Consider the following 20,352-nt stretch of genomic DNA (forward strand, 5'->3'; position numbering starts at 1 on the left):
AATCCACGGTTGCCCTTCACACTTGTAACCAAGCCTGTTTTCCACATTAACTGCAAAATGTTTTGAAAGAATACTTCAGGCAGATGCTGAGCACCTGGACCTGGCTCGCACGTGTTGCTCCCCTGAACCGCACAGCTGCTTCTGAGCAGAGACAACCTATCAACATGCTTCAGGTCAACTCTTCCAGCCACAGTTCCCCACGTCTGGTAGCTTGGGCTAGAAGAGAGGGTCAGATCTGAGTCCAGTAGTCTATGGAAATCCAGTTAATTATGGCAGCCTTATTCACCTCACTCACTCCCGGTATCACAGGTACTCTGAAAAACCCATAGGACAGAGCGGAGGTCATTCTGAAGCGGGACAGAGATGCAGAGAGCAATGTTCTCTGCTTGCAAAAGTGGGAAAAACTAAACAAAACGAAACTAAAGTAAAAACAACAACCCCCCAAAAAAAACAGAAAGAGGTATGGGAGTCACAACCTCAAACTTTCCAATATCTTACATTTTGCAAGAAGACTTCAGACTGGCTATACCAAGTCTGCTTCTCTTTCTGATCACAACTGTAGTCATTAAATGTATTCCCCGTCCGTGTTTTCTTGCAGATCGGGTACTGAATATCTACGAGAAATCTGCATCCGGCTGCTAAAAGGCAAAGCACTGCCGATCACTCTGAACGAGCCATCACTCTTAGTTTAAAATAATGTCAAATTTCAATTTTGCAAAAATAAGGCTTTGAATCACCTGAGAGGAAGAGAGAGATCTTTAGAATCACTAATGGAAACATGTTTTAAAACAAATATTCACCTGACAAGTCTGAAAACTAACACTGTGGCACTAAGCACTACCCTAGAAACCTTGAATAAGAGTGAAGCTCACTTCTATGGCTAAATTTAAGAGAAATGTAAGGAGAAAAACAAATAAATAACAAACACTTATTAACTTTTATTTTTAGCGATCCAGAACGTCATTTACATGTTGCTTATGTGTAGAGTTCTGCCTGCAGTCTTCTGAAGAAAGACAGCAGCATTTCTCCCAGTTAAATCAATTAAGAGCCCGTTTCACTTTCTGGCAAGTAGTACAGCCCTTTCTCTCAGTTGTCCAAGTTCTCCTGAAAACAAACAAAAAAATCCCATGTGTATGTATTCTAGAGGAAGAATTCAAGGCAGGTTTAAAGGAACCAGCAAGAAGAGAAGATCGGAGGATGGAGGCACGGGAGACCCACCTCCCGCTGAGACCCTCTCCCAGACCGATTTCATCCCTTCCCCGGTAAAAGGCACCAAGCGGGGTCTGTAAAGCTGCGTGAGCAGGATGGCGCTTCCTGCATGACCCATCCTTCATTATTCCGATTCTCATCTAAAGGAGCAAGCTGAGCTCCCAAGATACGGAGATAAGGAATTAAACCATGAGACGGAAAAGCAGGTGGGAAGTTCGATGCTGGCCTCCGTAAGACTTCACTGAGGCGTTTAGCAAAGCCGTGCTCCCACGGCTGTACGCTGAGTTAGCTGGTGCACATGTCTGGGGGGGACGTGTTGGGCACCAGTGACGAGCCAAGCGAGGCAGGTGGAAGAGGTGACACAAAGGACGATCCATAAACATCCAGGCAAACCTCACTGCCACCTTTACATCCTTACCCATCCGCCGTGGGCCTCAATGTAGTTTCTCACTTTAGAATTTCCATTAATCGCTTGTATGAGGTGCTTGGGATGCACCATAGCTGGGACTTTCTTAGCAACGTGCATTAGCAATTTCACAGAAACAGAGAGAAAAGCTCTCTCGTAGACCATCCCTGGGTTCTGGTCACTCCAGCTTCTGCTGAGGGAGTCCACGGCAGCCTCAAACTTCTCCATCTGCAAGCATCAAGAGGGCAGTGTGAGCTTCTTTTTAAATGACAGTGTGATAAGTAAGTCTTGGCTTAAAAACCAACGTTCAGCTAAATTCCTGCATTTGCTGCTTCTGTCCAAGACTAGAGCAGGTGACCCCACAGCCCCCCGTGATACCCGTTCAGCGTCGGGCGTTCACGGCAGGGCTCTCCTCTACTGCGGCTTGTGCAAACTGCAGCAGCGGAACCGTGGCTGCGGGCGGGGGAGGAGAGCTGGTAGCCTGACCAGAGCTGCAACGAACCCGAAGCTAGAACCACCTGCAGCGCTTGCGCCAGAAGCGTGCTGGCACGAGAGCTCTGGCCGCAGGGCAGAGCTGGAGCCAGATCACCTGCAGCAGGATGGAGCACCCGCTCTGCCCCTCTCACCGCAGTCTTCCTCCTTTCCCCCTCTACACACTAGCTGCCCCCACCGGCTCCAGACTGCAGAGCATCTGCAGCGACAGGCTGGCCCGGGGAGCTCCAGGGCTTCTCAGGTGGTAGAAAGCAGCTCCTTTGGAAGAGAGGAAAAGAAAAGGCAGCTCCCACAGTGCCTTGTCTGGCTCCTGTCCCGGTGGCTCGCACACTGCCCGCGACACGGAAATGAAAGAGGCTGCGGGGCATCGCGGCCCTTCCCCTCAGACCCCCCGGCTCCTGCAGCGTCAGCTGTGCCGCGCCCCAGGCTTTTGCTATTCTCCCACGCCAGGCGACACGAGGCTGGCCTGCAGACAAGGAGCTGGCCAGGCCAGGCAGGACAAAGCGTGCTTTACCTTTCCCTTGAGCACTTCAGCAAGAGCCTCTGAGGAAACCTTTTCAAAATCCATGTTGCACTGGTCCCCGATCCGCTGCAGGCGACTGGCGATCACGACTGGGTCAAACCCGGTCAGAGGCTCTCCTGCAGGCTGCGCAGACGCTGGAGCAGGGAGAGCGGGGCGAGGGGTTTCAGCATCACGCATTAAAGGCAGAGAAAGAGGACACAGGCTGACAGCCCAGCCCAGCTGCCCACTGCGCCCAAGATGCTGCCTTCAGCGGGTGCTACGGCAGTTACTGCCTCAAGCACTCGGGAGGTTAACGCAGGGTAGACCTCTGACAAGAGACGTTGGGAAACGTAAACCCAAAGTCCCTGAGAAATATCATACAGCCATTCAAGAATTCATTGATTTACAGGGACCAGGGGGCTCTGTACCACAGGTTTGTCCAGGTCTCTTTCCTCTCACCTCAGTTGCTTCATGCCCAAGTCTCAGTTCATCCCCGCTCCTGTTTCTCCAAGGGCATCCCTAAGGCCTCTCTTTTACCCCTCTGGGTTCTGGGAGCTCCTTCCTCCCAGGCTGCCAGAAGCAAGCAAGGGAGGCGAAGGACTCGGAAGACATCTCACCTCTCTCTTCTGACTGCAGTGACACACACAGCAGCATCAACCAGATGGCAAAGTCCTGCCTGCCTTCCCGCAGCATTTCGAGGCTGCACATCATCGTGTGCAGTCTTCAGAGAATTTAGGTATAATGTCTCTTCTGAGCAAGCGCAAATTGCAGCGCTTCAAAGTCTCATAGTGACCCAAACTTGGGAAGGTTTTCACAAAGGAGCAAAAGGCATACTTCACACATTTCAAGTATGTAAAACGATTAGAACTTCTCAGCTAAACTTCTTAAAGGGGGTAGGGGAACACCTCGGTTAAAACATTTTTTTCTTAAAGCATCCTGAGGGGAAAAAAACCCAACAACAGGGTGTTATTTATTTTTTCTTAATATTACTAAAAGAAGGTTCGTCCAGAAGGAGCTACCCAACACTGAGAGTTTCAGCAAAACCATTTCCACGTTTGACAAAGCCATAAGGAACCGAAAGCAGGATCTTTCAACAAAGCGGAGGGCCACTTTATCTGCAGAGGCATCGCTTCCTGATGCAACCCCCTCCCTCATCCAGCCGCTAATTCCAGTTTAGCGTCTCATTCGGGGCCAGCACTCAGCGCCTGCAGCCCGGGGCAGAAGCCTGCCTCTCCCAGGGCGTCTGGTGCAGTTCCCCAGCGCTCAGGACAGCAGAGGCAGAGGCACAAGCATCTAATCTCAGAGAGGGAAATGAGCAATATACTACGGAAGACTTTTTCTTTAGGCAAAATTGTTAAATTCCATGAGGCTTTTGAGAAATGGACTTTACTCACCCTCTGGTGTCAGCAAGATTGGGACATTTTAACTGGCTTGTTGCCAAGAAAATAATGGGAAAAACAATACGAATACAGGCAAAATTCTGGGTTTCTTGCAGCATTCCCCAGCAAACCAAAGTAGCCCAAATGATATTAGGAGCTTTGCGAAGCAAAGACTACATTCTGGCTTACATGCTAAAGCAACTGTTTTTATCCAATAAGCAATATGCGCTTTCTTTTGACAATGACAGCTAAAACTTGTCCCAGCCCGCTGGTTTTGGAGCAAGTTCTCAGGACCTGCAGACCCGTGCGGGGCACAGCCGCTGGCACCTTCCTGCCAGCGCTGGCCACCCCCAGCACCCACAGCCCCACGGAGCGGAAAGCGGGGTCGCCGTCCTCATTGCCCAACCATTGCCCAACCATGCCAAGGCAGACTGCAGCTGTGGGCTGCGCAGCATGCAAACAACTTTTTTCCTTGCTCTTTTCCCCCAAAAGAGAGATATGGCTTGGAAGTCCTTGCAAGCCTGCGTTGTAGGAAACCCAGCAACCCCAAACTACGGCCTCCTTCCTTTAAGTGTTCAGCCAAAATGCACGTCTCATCTGCAGCAAACGACCCGTTTTTTCCTCCCACACAGGCCCTACCTCCCGAGTCTGTCTCCAGGCTCCGGCAGCCGCTCTCATCGTCCCCTAGGTCAGAGAACAAGGCTTCCACAATGCACCTTGTCTGTTCCTCAAAGGTTACCATTTCGGCGTCTCTCCCCGCTGCGGAGCCAGGGACACCGCCGCAGCTGCTCCTCTTTGCAGGTGAACTTTGCCTCCGGATTTTGGCTTCCTTTTCCCAGATCTGCACAGGTTCTTCCTTCTGGGAAAAGTATGACCACAGGCTCCTCCCCGGGTAAGCATGACACATGACAAGTGTTTGCTCTCTTAACTGTCGGCATTCAAGCTATGGGTGTGGTTTAGTTTCAAAATTCATTTCAACGGAAGTCAATGTTTACAAGTTATCGAAGACCGGTGACTTGTTCATCAAGGTGTCTGGATAAAAGCCTAGAAGCTTTAAGTCCCATCCCAGACAAAGACTAGGTCTAGCCACAGCCAGGTAGATGATAGTTTCCCAACAAGCTATCAACCATTTTTTATCAAAAACTGCACAATGCCAGCGCTCCAGTGCAGCTCTCCATAAGGACAGGAAAACGATATATGCATAAAGACACTGGAACCTGTTAATACGAGCCCTGCTACGGCTGACTTCTTATCTACCTTTGAATTCACCAGTAACAGTAATTTGGCATATGAGACTGAAATAAATTGTTGCGCAACTGTTCCTTCACGCCTTGCTTCAAGGAAGTTGAGAAGAGCCCTGACCGACACCGAGGCGGGAGCTGGACTGCACTTCGTTCCGGAGGCTCAGTAGTGACCAGTTGCCTCCATGCCGCAGACTTCAGAGTTGAACAAACAAGTACTCCAGAAACCAGCCAGGAATGTTTCACATTTTTATTAGGAAAATCAGCATTAAAATCTAAAACCTGTTGTTTAACAGTGACCGCAGTGTTTCAGTGACGTGCATGGAGGCATACTGCAATTTAAAGGTACAATACCGTCATTAAAAGAAATTCAAAAGTACAAGAAATCTTACAGAATAGGGTTAACAAAGCCACCCCTTGCAGAGTACCATAAAGCCCTGTTGGAGTAAACCATGTTCCTCAGCCATAAGCAAGGAGCCTTCCTCGGGGCTCTGCCACCATGTAAAACAGGGCTGTGACAAGGACACTTTCCATGACAGTGGAAGAAGTCCAACTCTCTGTAACTTCCACTAGAGCAGATGGAGTGCTGTCGACATGCCCTTCAGAAGACAAGTCCCGAGGCTGCCCAGAGTATAACTTTAAAAACTGTAAAAATGTACTCACCCAGCACTACACCACCTTGTGTACTGAGGGCAGGATGACAGCACTGCACAGAAGTACGTACTACACAGAAAACAAACCTTTAAATACCCATTCCAGTTACAAAGTAACAAATGGTAAAAATCAGTATCACAAAAAAATTAATATTCCATACAGGTTAGTTACCTGAACAGCAATTCTTCCATTGTTGGTGGGAGCACCAAGGCCAAAGTGGTGCCGGCTACAAAACTCACGCCATATTAACTTGCACACACATCACGCACAGCCTGCACACTCCCGCATTTTCTTACGGTAGCCCTGAGGGCAGAATTTCAGAGATTCATCATTACAGTAAGACATCTCAACTAGAAAATACACTTCCCTCTCGTGAAAATGAAACAGAATCTTTCTGGTGAGCATGATGTACCCTGTCCCCCCCCCATCTCTGACACAGCAGAGCTCCGTTCACCCTTACGTGAAGCTACTACTGAAATCCATCTGTCAGACAAAACTCAATCACAGGTAAAGGGAGCCACGAACGAAATACTTCTCTCTTCACTGTGCTGTTCCTCTTCATGTGAGGTAAGTAGCAGAGTCCTGGAGACTCTGAATTGTTTTTTGAATTATTTACAATTCTCATGAAAAAAACCTCTCCAAAACACATGCCTGAATTTTGCTGATTTCTGGTTCCATCAGTCACGTTAGTGTCTTGTGACAACCTCCACAGATGCCACCACTTCTGTGACTCAGGCCAGAAGCAGCAGGCTCACAAATGCATTACCTCGTCCTTTCCCCAGCCTTGTCCCTTCGCCCAGAGGGAGGACAGACCGCTCACCCTGCCCCACGCACCAGCTGCAGCAACCCCGTACCTGCAAGCTGCAGCTGCCCCATGCCACGTGTGCTCGCTAGGCCCAGCTCTGCTCCAGGAAAGGGCTGCTAACACTCCCACAGTCTAAAAGTACAAAACCAGCATCAAGTATGGCAAACGAAGCCAGAGAAAGAAACTTTTCCTGTGCCCTGAGCAAGCATCCTACTGGGAACAAGGAACAATCAGGACTCCAGCCTGGCAGCTGCCCCCATGACCGTCCTTAACACCGAAATAAAGGTTTGCAGTGCCTCCGGCTTTGCCTCACTCTGCTTCACTGAAACCTGCATCTCCGAATCTGCCGCCTCCAGCAAGAGCTCTGTTAGGAAGAGGCAACCTGTGTCATCCTGAGCGCTGAGATAAGCTTTCCACGGCTGGACTCCAGCTTTGCTCATAGCAATAGCCTGGATGTGGACAACGTGAAGAGCCGTCTGTATGGCATCTGGATGAACAGTCCCACACCAGGGCAGAGAGAGGTGGCAGCTCATGTCCAAGCTCAGCCAGGTCTTCTCAAACTGTTCTGCAGTCAGGTAAACATCAGGAATTAAGGTCAGGCTGCCTGTATCGGGTTGAACATTCAGGACTTCTTTATTCCCTTCAGAAATCAGTGGCTCTGAAATGAAACCACAAACACGTGAGACGCAGCATATAAGGTGCAGCTCCCAGTTTCACAAAGAACGTCTTACGGAGCCATCAGATGAAGAGGGCTGGAATCACAGTGCCTTTAGCAGTGATCAGCCATGCATTGCACAGGATAGTCAGAACACTAAGACAGCATTCTCAAAGCACTGTGACCTTCTTCCAAAGAAACCCACGTGAGAACACCTACTGACAAGGGGAAAACGGATCCCAGATGAAGGTGAGGCGGGTTACCTGTGTCTCTGTTCCTGGAGTCAGTACAAGGAGAACAAGCGTAAGAGGGTTCAGCTGGGTGGTGAGCAGTGACGAGTGCCCAGCATTCTCTGCCATAAACTGGCGCAAGAGTATTAAACTCTGAAGCCCATGTATTCACGGGTCGCTCGGTTTGGTCTTCCAGGAGCCCCAGAGAGGGGTCAGACTTGGGGCTACACAGGACCCGTTTCACCTCTTCGACACCGGACTGCAAAAGGCGATAGTAGAACAATCCACGGTCTCGTACTGCCATATCCGTCTCCTCCTCTGTGAATTAGAGGGTCTATATTTAGGAAGAATTCTATCATCCATATTTCCCCGATGTACTACCCCTTAATTACTAAAACCAGATTCCCAGCAATTCAGTGTAAGCCTGTTACACTCACCAACCAGACAGCTAGGGCCAAGTAGCAGCCTAAGGCATAAAGTCACCATACCTTGCCATCCTGGCAGGTCTCCTCGCAGCTAGGATGCTGACACACAGCATCCTTGCCCTGGGGACGCAGCCACACCAGCTCCCAAAAAGCCTGTACTACAGCTTCAGGGAAACAGAAAAAAGGGAACCCACCTATGCAGTAATAGAGCAGCCTCCCCAGCATGTCCTGACACTCAGCAGGACGAGACAGGAAAAGTCGCACCAATGCTGTCAGAAGCTCCATCTTCACTGCTGGGAACATCTCCGATTTCACATTCTCCACAAAGTCCTCTAAAACATAGGGGGCATTCGGTACTTTCTCACCGTGTGCGCCCAGGAGCCAGATCAGCGCCTGCTTGCCCTGAAGGAACCACAGAAAAAAACAGCAAATAGGTGCCGCTCACCAGAAAGACGGTGCTGACATGAAAAAATAAGCTGAGAGAACAAGTCTTCTGAAGATTTCTGATCTTTGCCCACCAACTGCGAGCCAAAGGAAAGCCAGACAGCCGTTGTCCGCCCCGCCGCAACGTCTGCCAGCCCAAGGCACAAAGCCATCTCACCTCGCTGTCCTGGATGGCGTCCTCACAGCTGGGCAGTGCCCGACACACTGCATCCGTGCACTGGGGACGCAGCCAAACCAGGTCCCGAAAAGCCTGTACTACCGCTGCAATAAAACAAAATGCTCAGCATTCCTCAAGAGTTAAAAAACCACTGGGGGGGGAATCCAGAAAACCCCACTCGAGAGACTTTGCAAATCTTAGCTAGGGAGGTCAGTGCCTTGCTTGTGACTACCATTTGAGACACCCTTCTTCAAAGTCCCATGACACTGGTTTGTCAGAGCAAAGGTGCACCAAGTCTGAAATAAAGCACCGAGACTTCAGATTGTTCCTCTGGCTGCTGGAAAGTAAGCTCTCTTCTGGACATTCCCCAGCCTTTAAAAAGACACTGACTCATGATGCTTCAGACACACAAGGTTAGAATGACAAATTAAAACTAACACCAATTGAAAATGAGTCTCATGAACTTTAGGTTGAAATTTTACAGGCTCTGCTGCCCACTAACAGAAACACTAGCAGCTTCTAAGACCTAATTCAACAGCTGAGTGTAAGCATGCGATTTTCAAAACTGAAAGCAAGACCGTTTAAAAGGGAAGGCAGAAACAGCAACGACTTGAAGTTAGACCTGAAGGCAGCAGAAAAAGAGAAGCCTGGGTACAACTGAATCAGACTATTATATGAAGAACAGAAATCACAAAGATTTAAAAGACCTATTAATCATCTTAGCCCTCAAACAGTCACTAAAACGTCTCTGCCGAGTCCCTCACTCCCTGTGGCAGCCAGAAAGGAGCCTCCATATCAGACCGTGACCGCAGCTGTGACCATCTCCCCCTTCACCACGGAGGAAGGAAAAACTACAATGTCTAGTCACACTATATACCCCAACTCCACCAGGAAGACTTCCACCTCAAGATGCTGATTAAATTAAAAGTCAAGTGCCTTTCAGAGCCTCGAGTTTGGGATCACAAGCCCCAGCAAGACCACCTTCTGAAAGCATAAGCCAGGCAAACAACCTGCAGATGATTACCTGAAGTGATATGTTCCTGCTGAAGCCCCAGGAGCTCTGTCAGAATCCCCACACACTCTTCTGTGTATGTCCTAGCAATATTGCCTGCAGAGACACCAAAGGACATAAAAGTCAACCTTTTATCAGAGTGAAATAGGAACCATGAGCCCAACCATTCATCACAAACTCACTTTAAAGAAACAGTCTTTGTCTTTTCCTTTTTGACTATGATTTCTGAAAGTGTAACCAAATGAGCTTGTTCCCCACACAAGGGACATGTTCCTTTCTCTGAAGCCATGCCTCAGAAGGAGTCTGAACTTTTCTTAAACGTAACACATAAGAAAGGCACTTTAGCATCCCTGGCTATCTCCTTATGAATACTATAGAAACTCACCTATTTTAAAGCTTACAAAACAAAAACTATGTGCCCCAAATTACCTTAACTCTGCCCCATTACAATTCAGAGAACAAGCAGGTATTAGAGCAGCACCTCCACCCACCGCACAGTTTCATTCAGTGCTGTAAGGCTCATTAATAAGATAAAATTATGCAATTTCTTTAGAGCATCTCATCAGAGCAGAGTCATCTGAACGAGATTCAAGGACATTATGTGCAGCCTGAAACAGTTCAATACCAGGACTTCTGAAAGAATCGGCACAATCGTGGTACAGAAACACACTCTCACAAAACACCCCTGCAGAGGCTGGTCTACAGAGGGCTGTACTGCTTGAGCACAGATCAGTCATTTGGCATTTGCCCAGATACATTGCAGCAGAGAAAGGCCTGCCTTAAAAGGTCTAGGGCTGCTCCCGAGGCAAGACAGAGCTCTTACCTATGGCGAAGATCGCCCCTTGGGCAAGCTCTACCGATACATCCGTGCAATAGCCCTTCAGCTCCTCCAACACTTGCTGTACGTTTTCATCATTCACCAGCTCACACAACACCTCCATCTTCTGGCATTTGATGTAGTGGGGCTCTGAATACGAACAGAAGAACTTCTTGTAGTGGCTGCTAAAATGGCCAGGAAGGCTACCAAGGATCTGACGCACATGGCACAGCGCGGTGAAGCAGAGCTCCCTGCTCTCAGAAGTGCAGGCAGACAGCAGCGGTCCCTTCACTCTCACCAGAACATCTGTCTGCACATGCGGGTACTCCCTGGCTAGCACCAGGAAAAGCTTGGTGGCTGCCATCACGACGCTGGGGCTGCTGCTTTTGAGACAGCCATCCAGTAAATTGAGTATGTCGAAGAGTTCCTCCTCGCTGCGGGGTCTGTAACGCAGGAGGAAGGTAAGCACCTCGCTTTGCCCCCACTGATCCAAATCAGCCATCCTGCCAAGAGAACAAACACAGTTTGCAGGAATCGAGAAGCACATGAAGATCCGTGCTGTGCAGTAGAGGCCTTAGCCTCTGAGTTTCTTACGGCCTTTCTCCCAAACCAAATGCCGTGCTGCACAAGTAGATACCATGATTTTATCTCAGGAGAATTGTCCAGTTTATGCACGTAGGCTTAACCCAGTGTCAGTCATGTGCACTTTTGCTGGTGCCCTAAGCCAGACAGCAACACTGACAAGAACCCTCGGCAGAGCAATACCCCTCTTTTGCCAGATCATATAGAATTATCTACAGAAAAGCTACTTTCTTCTAGTGATGGATAAGTTATATATCTTTAAAGGGACTGGGAGAGACATACTAGAACATACGTGTCCCACAAATATATCATGTATACTGTCACAAAATTAAAAAAACAACGCCTAATCACTGTAATTTACAATTCCCAAACAAGCCACCTGCTGAAGCAAAGACTCCCCGGAAAAGCAGGGCATCTCAGATTTCTCTTAAGGTCTTGGCATGAAAGTAATTTGGTTTCTCTTAGGATGGGCACCTCCATCTTTGAGTGCCTGACTCCCCTCTTCAGGTTCTGACAGGAGCCCAGAAGCACCTGCTTTGCTAGCAGGCAAACGCAAGAGCAAGAATGGAGCTTCCAGCACCACCTTAACATCAGAGAAAACAAACCTGTTGAGGAGATGGTGGGCAATGGGTTTGTTGATGACAACTCCTCCCTCCTTCTTCAAGATCTCCTCTAAGGCCCTCAGACAATTCACGACTACAATAGGATCCTGATCACGAAGCAAACTGTACAGCTCATTCACCAAAGCACCGTCTGCAAAGAGGCAGAGGTCTCTGCATCAAATTCTGTCAACACGCTCCGATTTAACCACCGTCTATAAGCATTTATCATGAACGAAAGATACGGCTTGGACTGGGAGAAGCAGTCAGCAAAACTTCCAGCCCGACGGTAACACCCGCCCTCGGCACAACTTTTCCCTGAAGGTCTGCGGGTGTGAGAGTGTCACCCGGCGACCGCAGAAACGGCCAGGTGTTGCGGGGGGCCCTGTAAGAGCAGGCCCCGCTGAAAAAGGGGCGCTCTGGGTGGCACCTCGCAGCGCCTGGCGTTTCACTACCGACTCGACACGCAGCGATAGCCCGCTCGTCTTCCTCCTCCTCCTCCTCTTTCCGTCCTGCAGCCACGACAATCCGGAGGCAGCGCAGCGAACCCAGGGCAAACCGCGGGCCCGGCCGTGCTGCGGGCAGCCGTCTCCTCGCCGCTGTGCGCGGCCCCGCGGAGCCCGCTCACCCACTTCGCAGTCCCCCTGCAGCTTCAGCATCTTGGCGCAGCCGAGCACGGCCGCCCTCCGCACGTAGGAAGCCTTGTCCCGCAGGCCGCTGAGGAGGGGCTGCTGGAGGTACTCCTGAATGCCGGGCATCCTGCGGGCGGAAGGGGGGGGGTGGTGTCAGCGGGACCCCGGCCCGCCCCCCGCCCCCCCGCCAGCCCGCCCCGTCCCACCTGAGGCCGCACATGCTGCGGAGGGCGAGCCCCCGCACGGCGGGGCTGGGGTGGGCGCAGTCCTTGCGCAGCGTGTTGACGGCCAGCAGCGCCAGCTGCGGCTGCCGCGGGGCCTGCGCCCGCACGTACAGCGACACCAGCTTCTTCTGCACCACGTCGGCCGCCGCGCTGGCCTTCACCATCTCCGGGAACAGCCCCGACACGTCCGCGCCCTGCGCCATGTGCCTGCGGCGGGGACAGGGCTCAGCGCGGACCGCCCCGGCCCCGCCGCCCCGCGCCCCCCGCCGCCCCCCCGCCTTACCGGATGACGCGCAGGACCGCGGCGCGGTACCGCAGCCGATCCGCCTGCACGTGCGGGTTGCTCAGGGCCCGGCGGAGCTCCCGCAGCGCGTCCTCGCCGCCCAGGTACGGCATGGCTCGGCCCCGGCCCCTCTCCCCTCTCCCCGCTCCGCCGGGCCCGCCGCCGCGCCCCGCCCCGCCCCGCCCCCGACGTGCGCCCCCGCCCCGCCCCGCCCGCGCCTGCGCGGCGCCGCCCGCCAAATTCGGCGGGAAGCGGCAGGGCGGGCGCCGCTGCCCGCGGCGGGCGGCCGCCATGAGCGGGACGGTGATCCCCGGGACGCCCATCGCCGTGGACTTCTGGAGCGTGCGGAGGGCGGGCGGCGCCCGCCTCTTCTTCCTGTCGCACATGCACTCGGACCACACGGTGGGGCTGTCCAGCACCTGGAGCCGCCCGCTGTACTGCTCGCCGCTCACCGCCCGCCTCCTGCACCGCCGCCTCCAGGTACGTGCGCCCGGCCCCGGCCCCGGCCCCGCCGCCCGCCCCCGGTCCTGACCCCCGCCCTCACCGCCCGCCCCCGCAGGTGCCGGCGCGCTGGATCCGGCCGCTGGAGGTGGGGCAGAGCCACGTGCTGGGCGAGGAGGTGACGGTGACGCTGCTCGACTCCAACCACTGCCCCGGCTCCGTCATGTTCCTCTTCGAGGGCGCCTTCGGCACCATCCTCTACACAGGTACGGGGCAGCCCCCCGCGGCGCCCGCCGCGGCCCCCGCCCCGCCCTGACGGCCCTGTCCTTGCAGGGGACTTCCGCTACACGAGCGCCATGCAGAGCGAGCCGGCGCTGAGGGGCCGCCACATCGACCGCCTCTACCTGGACAACACGCACTGCCACCCGCAGCGGCCCCTGCCCTCGCGGCAGCGCGCCACGCGCCAGGCCGCCCACGTCATCCGCACGCACCCGCGGCACCACGTTGTCATCGGTGAGTGCCGCCTCGCGCCGCGGCGCCCTGGCCCCCGCGCCCCCTCCCGCAGCGCGGCCCCGCCGCGGCCTCCCCTGGCAGGGGCTCGCGCCTCCCGTCCGGTCCCGCCGCTCACGGCTCTCCTCGCAGGTGTGTACAGCCTGGGGAAGGAGACGCTGCTGGTGGACCTGGCGGTGGAGTTCAGCACCTGGGTCGTGGTGAGCCCCTGGCGCCTGGAGCAGATGCGGCTGCTGGAGCTGCCCGATGTGTTCACCGCTGAGGAGGGGGCCGGCTGGATCCGTGCTGTGGACGTCACCGAGATCCGCTGGGATACCCTCGTCAGCTGGAACACGCTGCACCCTACCATCGCCATCCTCCCTACCGGCAGGCCCGTGAAGGTCACCCACCCCAACATCCACCCCATTCCCTACTCGGATCACTCGTCCTTTTCGGAGCTGTGCGAGTTTGTGCAGTGGCTGAAACCTTGCTCGGTCATCCCGATCGTGAGGGGCAGCACGTGCCAGGCGTACTTTCAGAAGTACCTAAGTTCTGCCCCCCAGGCACTTCCTGACCTCAAAATCCCAAAGCCTGTGCAAGAGTCTGTACAGCAGCAAAGGAAGGGGCAGGAACCCACGTGTCTCTTGAAAAGAGCTGCCCGGCGTTCTGGGCCCCGAGGAGTTGTTTATGAGTCCCCAGAGAAACATCCTGAGAAATCTGAAGAGCTGACAGGCGTTAAAGTTCTTCAGCAGAGCTACTGCGAGTCGGCTTTCTGCTCAGAAGAAGGCTGCGCTTGTCACGCGGGCGAGGAGAAAGGGCAGGAAGAGCCGAGTGGAGAAGAGCCAGCAGTAGCAAGGGCAGCTAATGCTGTTGGCCAGGCACCTTCTTCCAATGAGCACTTTCCAACTGGATTTGCAGAGCAGTATTTACTCACTCCATTAAATGTCCTAAAGCAGAATTCCTCACAGAAATTTGACAAGCTGGTGGAAGATTTCTTTAGGAGGGGAGAAACATCCTGAGAAATTGTGTGGCACTTGCCAGTGCAGTTGATAGCAGTGATTCTAGAGGTCTTACTACTGCATCCCATTCTCTGTGCTCAAGTTTCCCATCGGAAGTGAGGAGCTCAGCTATGGGGCTCTACTTTCTTTACCTCTTATTAGAGGACAAAGAGGAAACTAGAGCCAGTATGTAGATTTTTCTTAAAATTTATTTATTTTTATATCTCTGTCTACATCTGTTGGGTCTCCACATCACACTCGGGCACTGTGGTCCCACTGGGAGTGTGCCTTGTATCTACTTGTTGCAGTAACTTACCCGTCTTGTGACAAAAGATACTGCCAGGTCGATTCAAGTCGAGCTGCAAGAGGGCGTGAGCTGCCTGCAGCTGAAATAATTAATGGGGATGGATGTGATAAAGAAAGAAAGAAGGGGGAATCCGAGAGCCCCAAAGGTTGTTCTTGCTATATCTCTCTAATGCCTCATTGGCAATGAAGCGGTTCATTCCAAGATGCGTTACAAATACTATGTGTTAAGGTACATTTTAAAAATGCTGCTTAAAGAAATCTAGAAAATGAAGTCCTTCTAACTCTACTAACCTATTTCTGTTAATCTGCTAATACCTCCAGACAGCACTGCCTGTGTATCCAGCCACCTGCACTTTATGCACGTCTGCTCTCCTGAAAGCACTGTCCTAATGTTAACTGCCAATGTCTTTTCAGGTTACTGGCTGGAAAAAAAATAGGAATTGTCTGGGTTCTTGAGTTCTGGACTTTCCGGAATTGGTTACTAGAGCCTCTGCACTCAAGCCTGCAAGTCTGAATTCCGCTTGACTGCAAAGTGCTTCTGGCAGCTGCCAGTGTTCTGCCAGGCCCACTGCCTTCCCATCCACCGCCTGTTATTATCACGCAGTGGCAAATGGGATGGAAGATAACGGACAACCACTTAGTGGTGTCAAGTGCTCAGTCTTAGCAGTAGTGTTTGGAAAGAAATGCTGCGGCTGAACAGCAAGATTGGCTCTGTTAGTTAGAGGTCAGGCACTTTCCCCCTCCAGATCAGCTGCAGAGAGCCGCAGCCTGGCTGGCGCAGTGTGACTAGCCAGCGGGTACCCGCCGCGGAGCCTGGCAACTCTGTAGTTACCCGTGCCAGAGTGCACTAGCAGCATTACAGGTTGGCTCCCGTGGGGTCAAGGCAGAACACTAGAGTGGAAATGGTCACTAGGCACTTTCCTAGAGCAACAAAACAGCTTGTTGTTCAGCTTTTTCTAGGCTCCCTTTTTGTCGCTTTCAACACAAAACGTTTCATGTGATCCCAATCAGCATCGGAGTCTCTTCTGAATGTACTGTCCTGCAAGGTCTCTCCAAGACCAGTCAGCAAGATGGGCTGAATTCCTGGAATCGAGTCAAAGAAGCGTTTGCTCTTTGAGGAAAGCTAGGGCTTGTGGAAAGCGAAGATGCCTGCAGATGCAGCAGCCATGCCTGTTAAAAACAAGGGTCTCCTGAACAGTAATCATGATGACAACCAGAGTGGGTATGTTTGCAAAGCTGTTTGGCAAACAGGAGTCCTAACTCCCAACCCTGTGCCTTCCCAGGCACTGCTACGTTCATCACGCTAATGTAAGGAATGCCTCTCACTGGGCCTGCCTTTTGATTGTGGCTGCCAGCTGCTAAGGGGATGGGGGAAGTGATGGAGCAGTGTTCTGTGAAATACACTTCAAAAGGGGCAGCTCAAGCTTCTTGCTGTGGTCTGTACGGCCCTGCTCCGTGGAGGTTTCTGTATGGCTTATTTGCTAATCAAAACTCAACTGCAGAGCCCCACCAGGTCAGCGTGAGGGGTGACAGCTGCATCTTCTGTAACATCTGAGACTGCCAGGAAATAATTGTGCTGTGCTTGTAGTGTTTTGTCTGCTGCTGGCTGCCTTGGAGATGCAGGCTGTTATTTCAATATTGTTGAAATTTGACTCATTTGACAGGCAGGTGAGCGAAGCACTGCCTGAACTCCCAGATGCCACGTCCTGCTTGCAGCCTCTCCATTGCTGAGAAGGAATGCTTGCCTTCTGAGTCACTCCTCCATTTAGGTATGTTGCAAATAACCTCAGAGATCTGATGCATTTCACTGCTGATGTTTTGTGGCATCCAGCCTTTCCTCCTTTGTTCTTAAAATCAACCATTCTTATCAATAATTTATTCAAGTAAAGTAGAGAACCTCCTGGTGAACCTCTGGGCAAAATGGGGTGGTTAATTCTTTACAGAGGTAACTGATCACACAAAAAGAAGCGAAAATTGCAGAAACTTCAGAAGCTGGGGATCTGTGACCCATTTCTTCTGCAGTTTTAACTAAGCGTTCAGAAATGCTGGCTTCTGTTACTAGAGCTTAAAAGGTAATTCCTGCCACTTCAGAAAGAAATTATCCAAATTATATAGAGCCAATGAAACCTAAAATCTCTCTGTGGTTTTAAAAGGCAGGAGAGACTTGACCAACAGTCAGCATGTTGGAGATCCTCGCCCCGGCACAGCAGGTGCATGAGCCATTTTGGAGTGACACATGTTTCCTCCCTCTCTTAGGCATTAAAATACTACTTTTCTGTGTTACCGTGGAAAACAAAACATGGCCCTGGGGGGAGAACTGGCAATATAGTATTGCTGACTCTAAGGTTTCTGAGAATCCTTCAGCTTCCCCTGAAGTCTCCTGGCAGTAAATAGCTGGCCTCTTACAGGCCTTGTTCTCCCTCATGCTTGCCTCCAAAATTTCCCTCTTTTCCTAGCACCAGCCTAGCTCACAGCAGAGTGTTGGTACAGCAGAGTGTTGGTGCAGCCGAGAGCTGGATTGTCTTGTACACTGGGGTCTGAACACGCTGCTCCCAGCTCAGCTGCGCAGGGCTCTGTCAACACTGCTACCATGGGGGTGTGTTGCTCACAACGGTGACAATGAGAAGCTGTAGCCAAGTATTAGCTTGACTCTGGGGTGCTTGGAAACCTACAGTTATCCCAGCAGGAAGAAAAAAAATGGTGCTCGGACCGAACCCTCCCAAATCTATATTTGCAGAGCATGCCTGAGCTGCTTATCTCTGTTCCACAGTTGGGAACAGAGCCCCAGTGGGATGAAACAACCCACCCAAGGCCTTACAGAGGAGCTAGGAATGAGACGAGTTGCTTTTGGCAAGTTTTCAGCACTGTTTTCGCAAGCTGTGATCAAACGCTGGTATGTCATGGGGGCAGGGCAGGCTTATGGTTCTGGGAGCAGGGCTCCCTGCTGAGCTTCCTCACAGTTGCCTGTGAAAGTCCAAGCACTATACTAGGGACAGTTTATTTGGCTCTAGCCTCTCTAAAACAGAGTAGAGAATCGTGAAGGGGTACCCTGCCTATGCTATGGAGAGAAGGAAATGTACTCTCTAAGTTTAGGTTGCTACCAAGAGACCAAGGTATAACACAACGAGCTCATGTGCTCCACAGCAAACAAGTGTATCAGGTAGCTTTGGAGGGAATACCCCAGAGCACCCTGCTCAGGAGTGTTTTTGTCTCTGCTTCCTGGCCTACAAGGCTAAACCACGAAAGAGCTGCTGTCCATTTCTGCAGTGCAGTTGTTTCTTACTGTTACCCTAGTTAAAAAGTGCGTAAGGGGGAAATCTTTTCCTCACCAAGAAAACTAATTAAATGAGTTTATACAATTTCCTTTATGGTGTGTTGTAGCTTTGGGCTTACTCCAAATTAACCTTAAAATCTATGGCTTTGTGCTCTTTTATGGGCCCCTCTGAAAGAGTAGGACGTGTAGAAAAGGAAAGGTAAAGCCACCCAGATAATCATGAGGTGCCTTTGTCAAATGAGCCGCTGTCTGGGTATGGTATTCTGTGTGCATTTGTGGTTACTCCTGCTAAATTTGGGCTCTTTTGCTAAGGCCGCTGCACTGCCCAAGTTTTCTTTGCTGTCACTTCGTACTTGGCCAAATGCCAGCCTCAGCACAAGCAGCCGTGAGTGTGCAGTAAGTTGTTTGGGACAGAGCACACTTGACAGCGAGCTTCTTGGCCCTGGCTCAGGGAGTCTAGGACTTTGTCAGCAGGTGCCCGGGAAGATGAGAATGATTTCATTTTGTGTGCATGCTCCACTCATGACAGACGTGCAGCGTGGAGCACCACGTGGGGTGGGTCCTGTGCTTGCTTTCCAGGCGTTGCTACCAGTAAATGATGGAGTGTAGGACTCAGGCCCTCTGCGAAGCCGTGCTCCTCACTCCAACAGGCAGGAGCTGCAGAACTCCAGGGAGGAGGAGGGAGAGCCCAGGGAGGCGAGTTCCAGTGAGCCCAGAGCGCAGACCGTGACAGGCTCCCTTGGGTTTCAAGGGCCTCTGAGCCAAGCCCTCGCTGAAGTGTGTGCCATGCTTTATTGGAGTTCACTGTAAGCCTGAAGAAAGTAAGGCCAAGAGAAGCGCAGCCCCCGAGTCCTCCGTGCAGAACCAAGACCCTCCCTTACCAGATAGTACAGAGGGGTGAACTTCGAATGGTGTTTTGTTGGAGAAAGAAAGTGGAACATGTGATTTCTTAAATCTTAAGCACACACAGGTTACTTGTAGGATTTTGCACAAAGAGCAATACTGTCCCATTCACGCTTCTCTACTGGCAGCTGCTTGTCTCACTGTCCATTGCTATGTTATTTAGTGCCCCAAATCATGGCTGCACTTAGAGGTGCCCAGCATGCTCTCGTGGAACAAAAAGCTGCACTGGAGTTTCTGCAAAGCAGAGACCTTCCTCAGTGCACCCTGAGCTTTCTGTCTCCCCAGGGAATCCGACAGTGGCCCTGAGGATGGTTTAGAAGGTCGCTTGTGTAATGCCACCAAGATGAAGGCTCCGTCAGAGTGCGTTCCCAGATCAGACTTCTAGCGTGTGGCTGCACGAACTCTCCCACCCGCCTGAGGTGGAGTGCTGTGCTGACTGGTGGGGGCCTCCGCCGGGGAAGTGACTGGCGGGAGGACGGAGGTGTCTCTGTGGGGAGAGTCCAGCCCCTGCAGTGAGGGATGCTGTGGAGCGTCCCCAGAAGCACTTTCATTCCTGGAGCTTGTGTTGCTTTCAGCAGCCTCGGGGAGCCAGTTGCCTTCTGCATTTCAGAAGGATCAGTAGAGTCTTGTGTCCTTGTGTGTTTATGCTTAGCAGATATTACTTGGTACTTTTTAAAGATGAACATACAACCGTCCCTGATCAATGCAGTCTTTGCTTAGTGCTGGAACTCCACACTTTTTATCTGAGGTCTGAGACCCCTCCCACCCTCGGGGAAGTTATGTTATTAAATGTGCTCTGACATTCAGTGATGTGTACGTGTGTTTTTGCCAACTTGGCATTGCTGCTTCAGCCTTGGACTGCTGCGACCTGTTAACGGATGCTGTGGGGTTACAGGACTGGGTGTCCAGCAGCCTCAGAAAGCCCGAGATGACAATGTGCGGAGGCTTTAGCTGGGCTGGCAGTCTCCAGCTTCCACCTTGTTACCGTCTGTGCCTGTAATGATCTAGCTAGCAAAGAGTGGGTTGCGAGATCAAGGTATTTTGATTTTTTTTATTACGTGTTTTTTTCCCACTAATCTTCATTGTCATCTGGATGCAAACTACTAGCCTTGATTCTTTATGCTCGTTAGAAGGTGCAGGCTCACGCTTATTGCATTACTGCTCTTCTGAGTAAACACAAAGCTGTGAAAGTT

At 51.7% G+C, this 20,352-nt stretch overlaps 3 protein-coding genes across 5 annotated transcripts; 1 reads left to right on the forward strand and 2 right to left on the reverse strand.

The window, feature by feature from the left end:
- Positions 1-914: 914 nt before the first annotated feature.
- BCL2L15 (BCL2 like 15) lies at positions 915-4,885 on the reverse strand. The gene is made up of 4 exons (XM_064472436.1): positions 4,628-4,885; positions 2,622-2,764; positions 1,628-1,843; positions 915-1,104 (listed from the first exon to the last, which is right to left on the reverse strand). Exons 1-4 carry the CDS (start codon positions 4,728-4,730, stop codon positions 1,087-1,089), a joined length of 480 nt encoding a protein of 159 aa, XP_064328506.1. The 5' UTR covers positions 4,731-4,885; the 3' UTR covers positions 915-1,086.
- Positions 4,886-5,465: 580 nt separating this feature from the next.
- AP4B1 (adaptor related protein complex 4 subunit beta 1) lies at positions 5,466-12,885 on the reverse strand. Of its 2 annotated transcripts, none has more exons than XM_064472431.1 (10): positions 12,749-12,885; positions 12,448-12,672; positions 12,238-12,368; positions 11,616-11,763; positions 10,435-10,871; positions 9,624-9,707; positions 8,600-8,703; positions 8,193-8,400; positions 7,607-7,891; positions 5,466-7,346 (listed from the first exon to the last, which is right to left on the reverse strand). In XM_064472431.1, the coding sequence occupies exons 1-10, from the start codon at positions 12,859-12,861 to the stop codon at positions 6,919-6,921; spliced, it is 2,163 nt and encodes a 720-aa protein (XP_064328501.1). In that variant the 5' UTR covers positions 12,862-12,885; the 3' UTR covers positions 5,466-6,918. The 2 variants fall into 2 exon arrangements, with proteins under 2 accessions (XP_064328501.1, XP_064328500.1); XM_064472430.1 differs by having other exon boundaries at positions 10,435-10,931.
- Positions 12,886-12,957: 72 nt separating this feature from the next.
- On the forward strand, positions 12,958-20,352 carry DCLRE1B (DNA cross-link repair 1B). Of its 2 annotated transcripts, XM_064472435.1 has the most exons (4): positions 12,958-13,228; positions 13,308-13,455; positions 13,523-13,702; positions 13,842-14,041. In XM_064472435.1, exons 1-4 carry the CDS (start codon positions 13,040-13,042, stop codon positions 13,901-13,903), a joined length of 579 nt encoding a protein of 192 aa, XP_064328505.1. In that variant the 5' UTR covers positions 12,958-13,039; the 3' UTR covers positions 13,904-14,041. The 2 variants fall into 2 exon arrangements, with proteins under 2 accessions (XP_064328505.1, XP_064328504.1); XM_064472434.1 differs by having other exon boundaries at positions 13,136-13,455; positions 13,832-20,352.

Source organism: Phalacrocorax carbo, chromosome 23, assembly GCF_963921805.1.
Source record: "Phalacrocorax carbo chromosome 23, bPhaCar2.1, whole genome shotgun sequence".
Taxonomy (NCBI): domain Eukaryota; kingdom Metazoa; phylum Chordata; class Aves; order Suliformes; family Phalacrocoracidae; genus Phalacrocorax; species Phalacrocorax carbo.

Coding starts and splice junctions, on each gene's coding strand:
- AP4B1 (XM_064472430.1), bottom strand. CDS start 12,861: ATGCCGTACCTGGGCGGCGAGGACGCGCTGCGGGAGCTCCGCCGGGCC. Junction 8,401..8,599: donor ACGCCATCCAGGACAGCGAG/GTGAGATGGCTT, acceptor TGGTTCCTTCAG/GGCAAGCAGGCGCTGATCTG. Junction 7,347..7,606: donor CTCCAGGAACAGAGACACAG/GTAACCCGCCTC, acceptor GTTTCATTTCAG/AGCCACTGATTTCTGAAGGG.
- DCLRE1B (XM_064472434.1), top strand. CDS start 13,413: ATGTTCCTCTTCGAGGGCGCCTTCGGCACCATCCTCTACACAG. Junction 13,456..13,522: donor CGGCACCATCCTCTACACAG/GTACGGGGCAGC, acceptor CTGTCCTTGCAG/GGGACTTCCGCTACACGAGC. Junction 13,703..13,831: donor GCGGCACCACGTTGTCATCG/GTGAGTGCCGCC, acceptor CTCTCCTCGCAG/GTGTGTACAGCCTGGGGAAG.
- BCL2L15 (XM_064472436.1), bottom strand. CDS start 4,730: ATGGTAACCTTTGAGGAACAGACAAGGTGCATTGTGGAAGCCTTGTTC. Junction 2,765..4,627: donor CCTGGAGACAGACTCGGGAG/GTAGGGCCTGTG, acceptor TCCCTGCTCCAG/CGTCTGCGCAGCCTGCAGGA. Junction 1,844..2,621: donor CTGAAGTGCTCAAGGGAAAG/GTAAAGCACGCT, acceptor TGATGCTTGCAG/ATGGAGAAGTTTGAGGCTGC.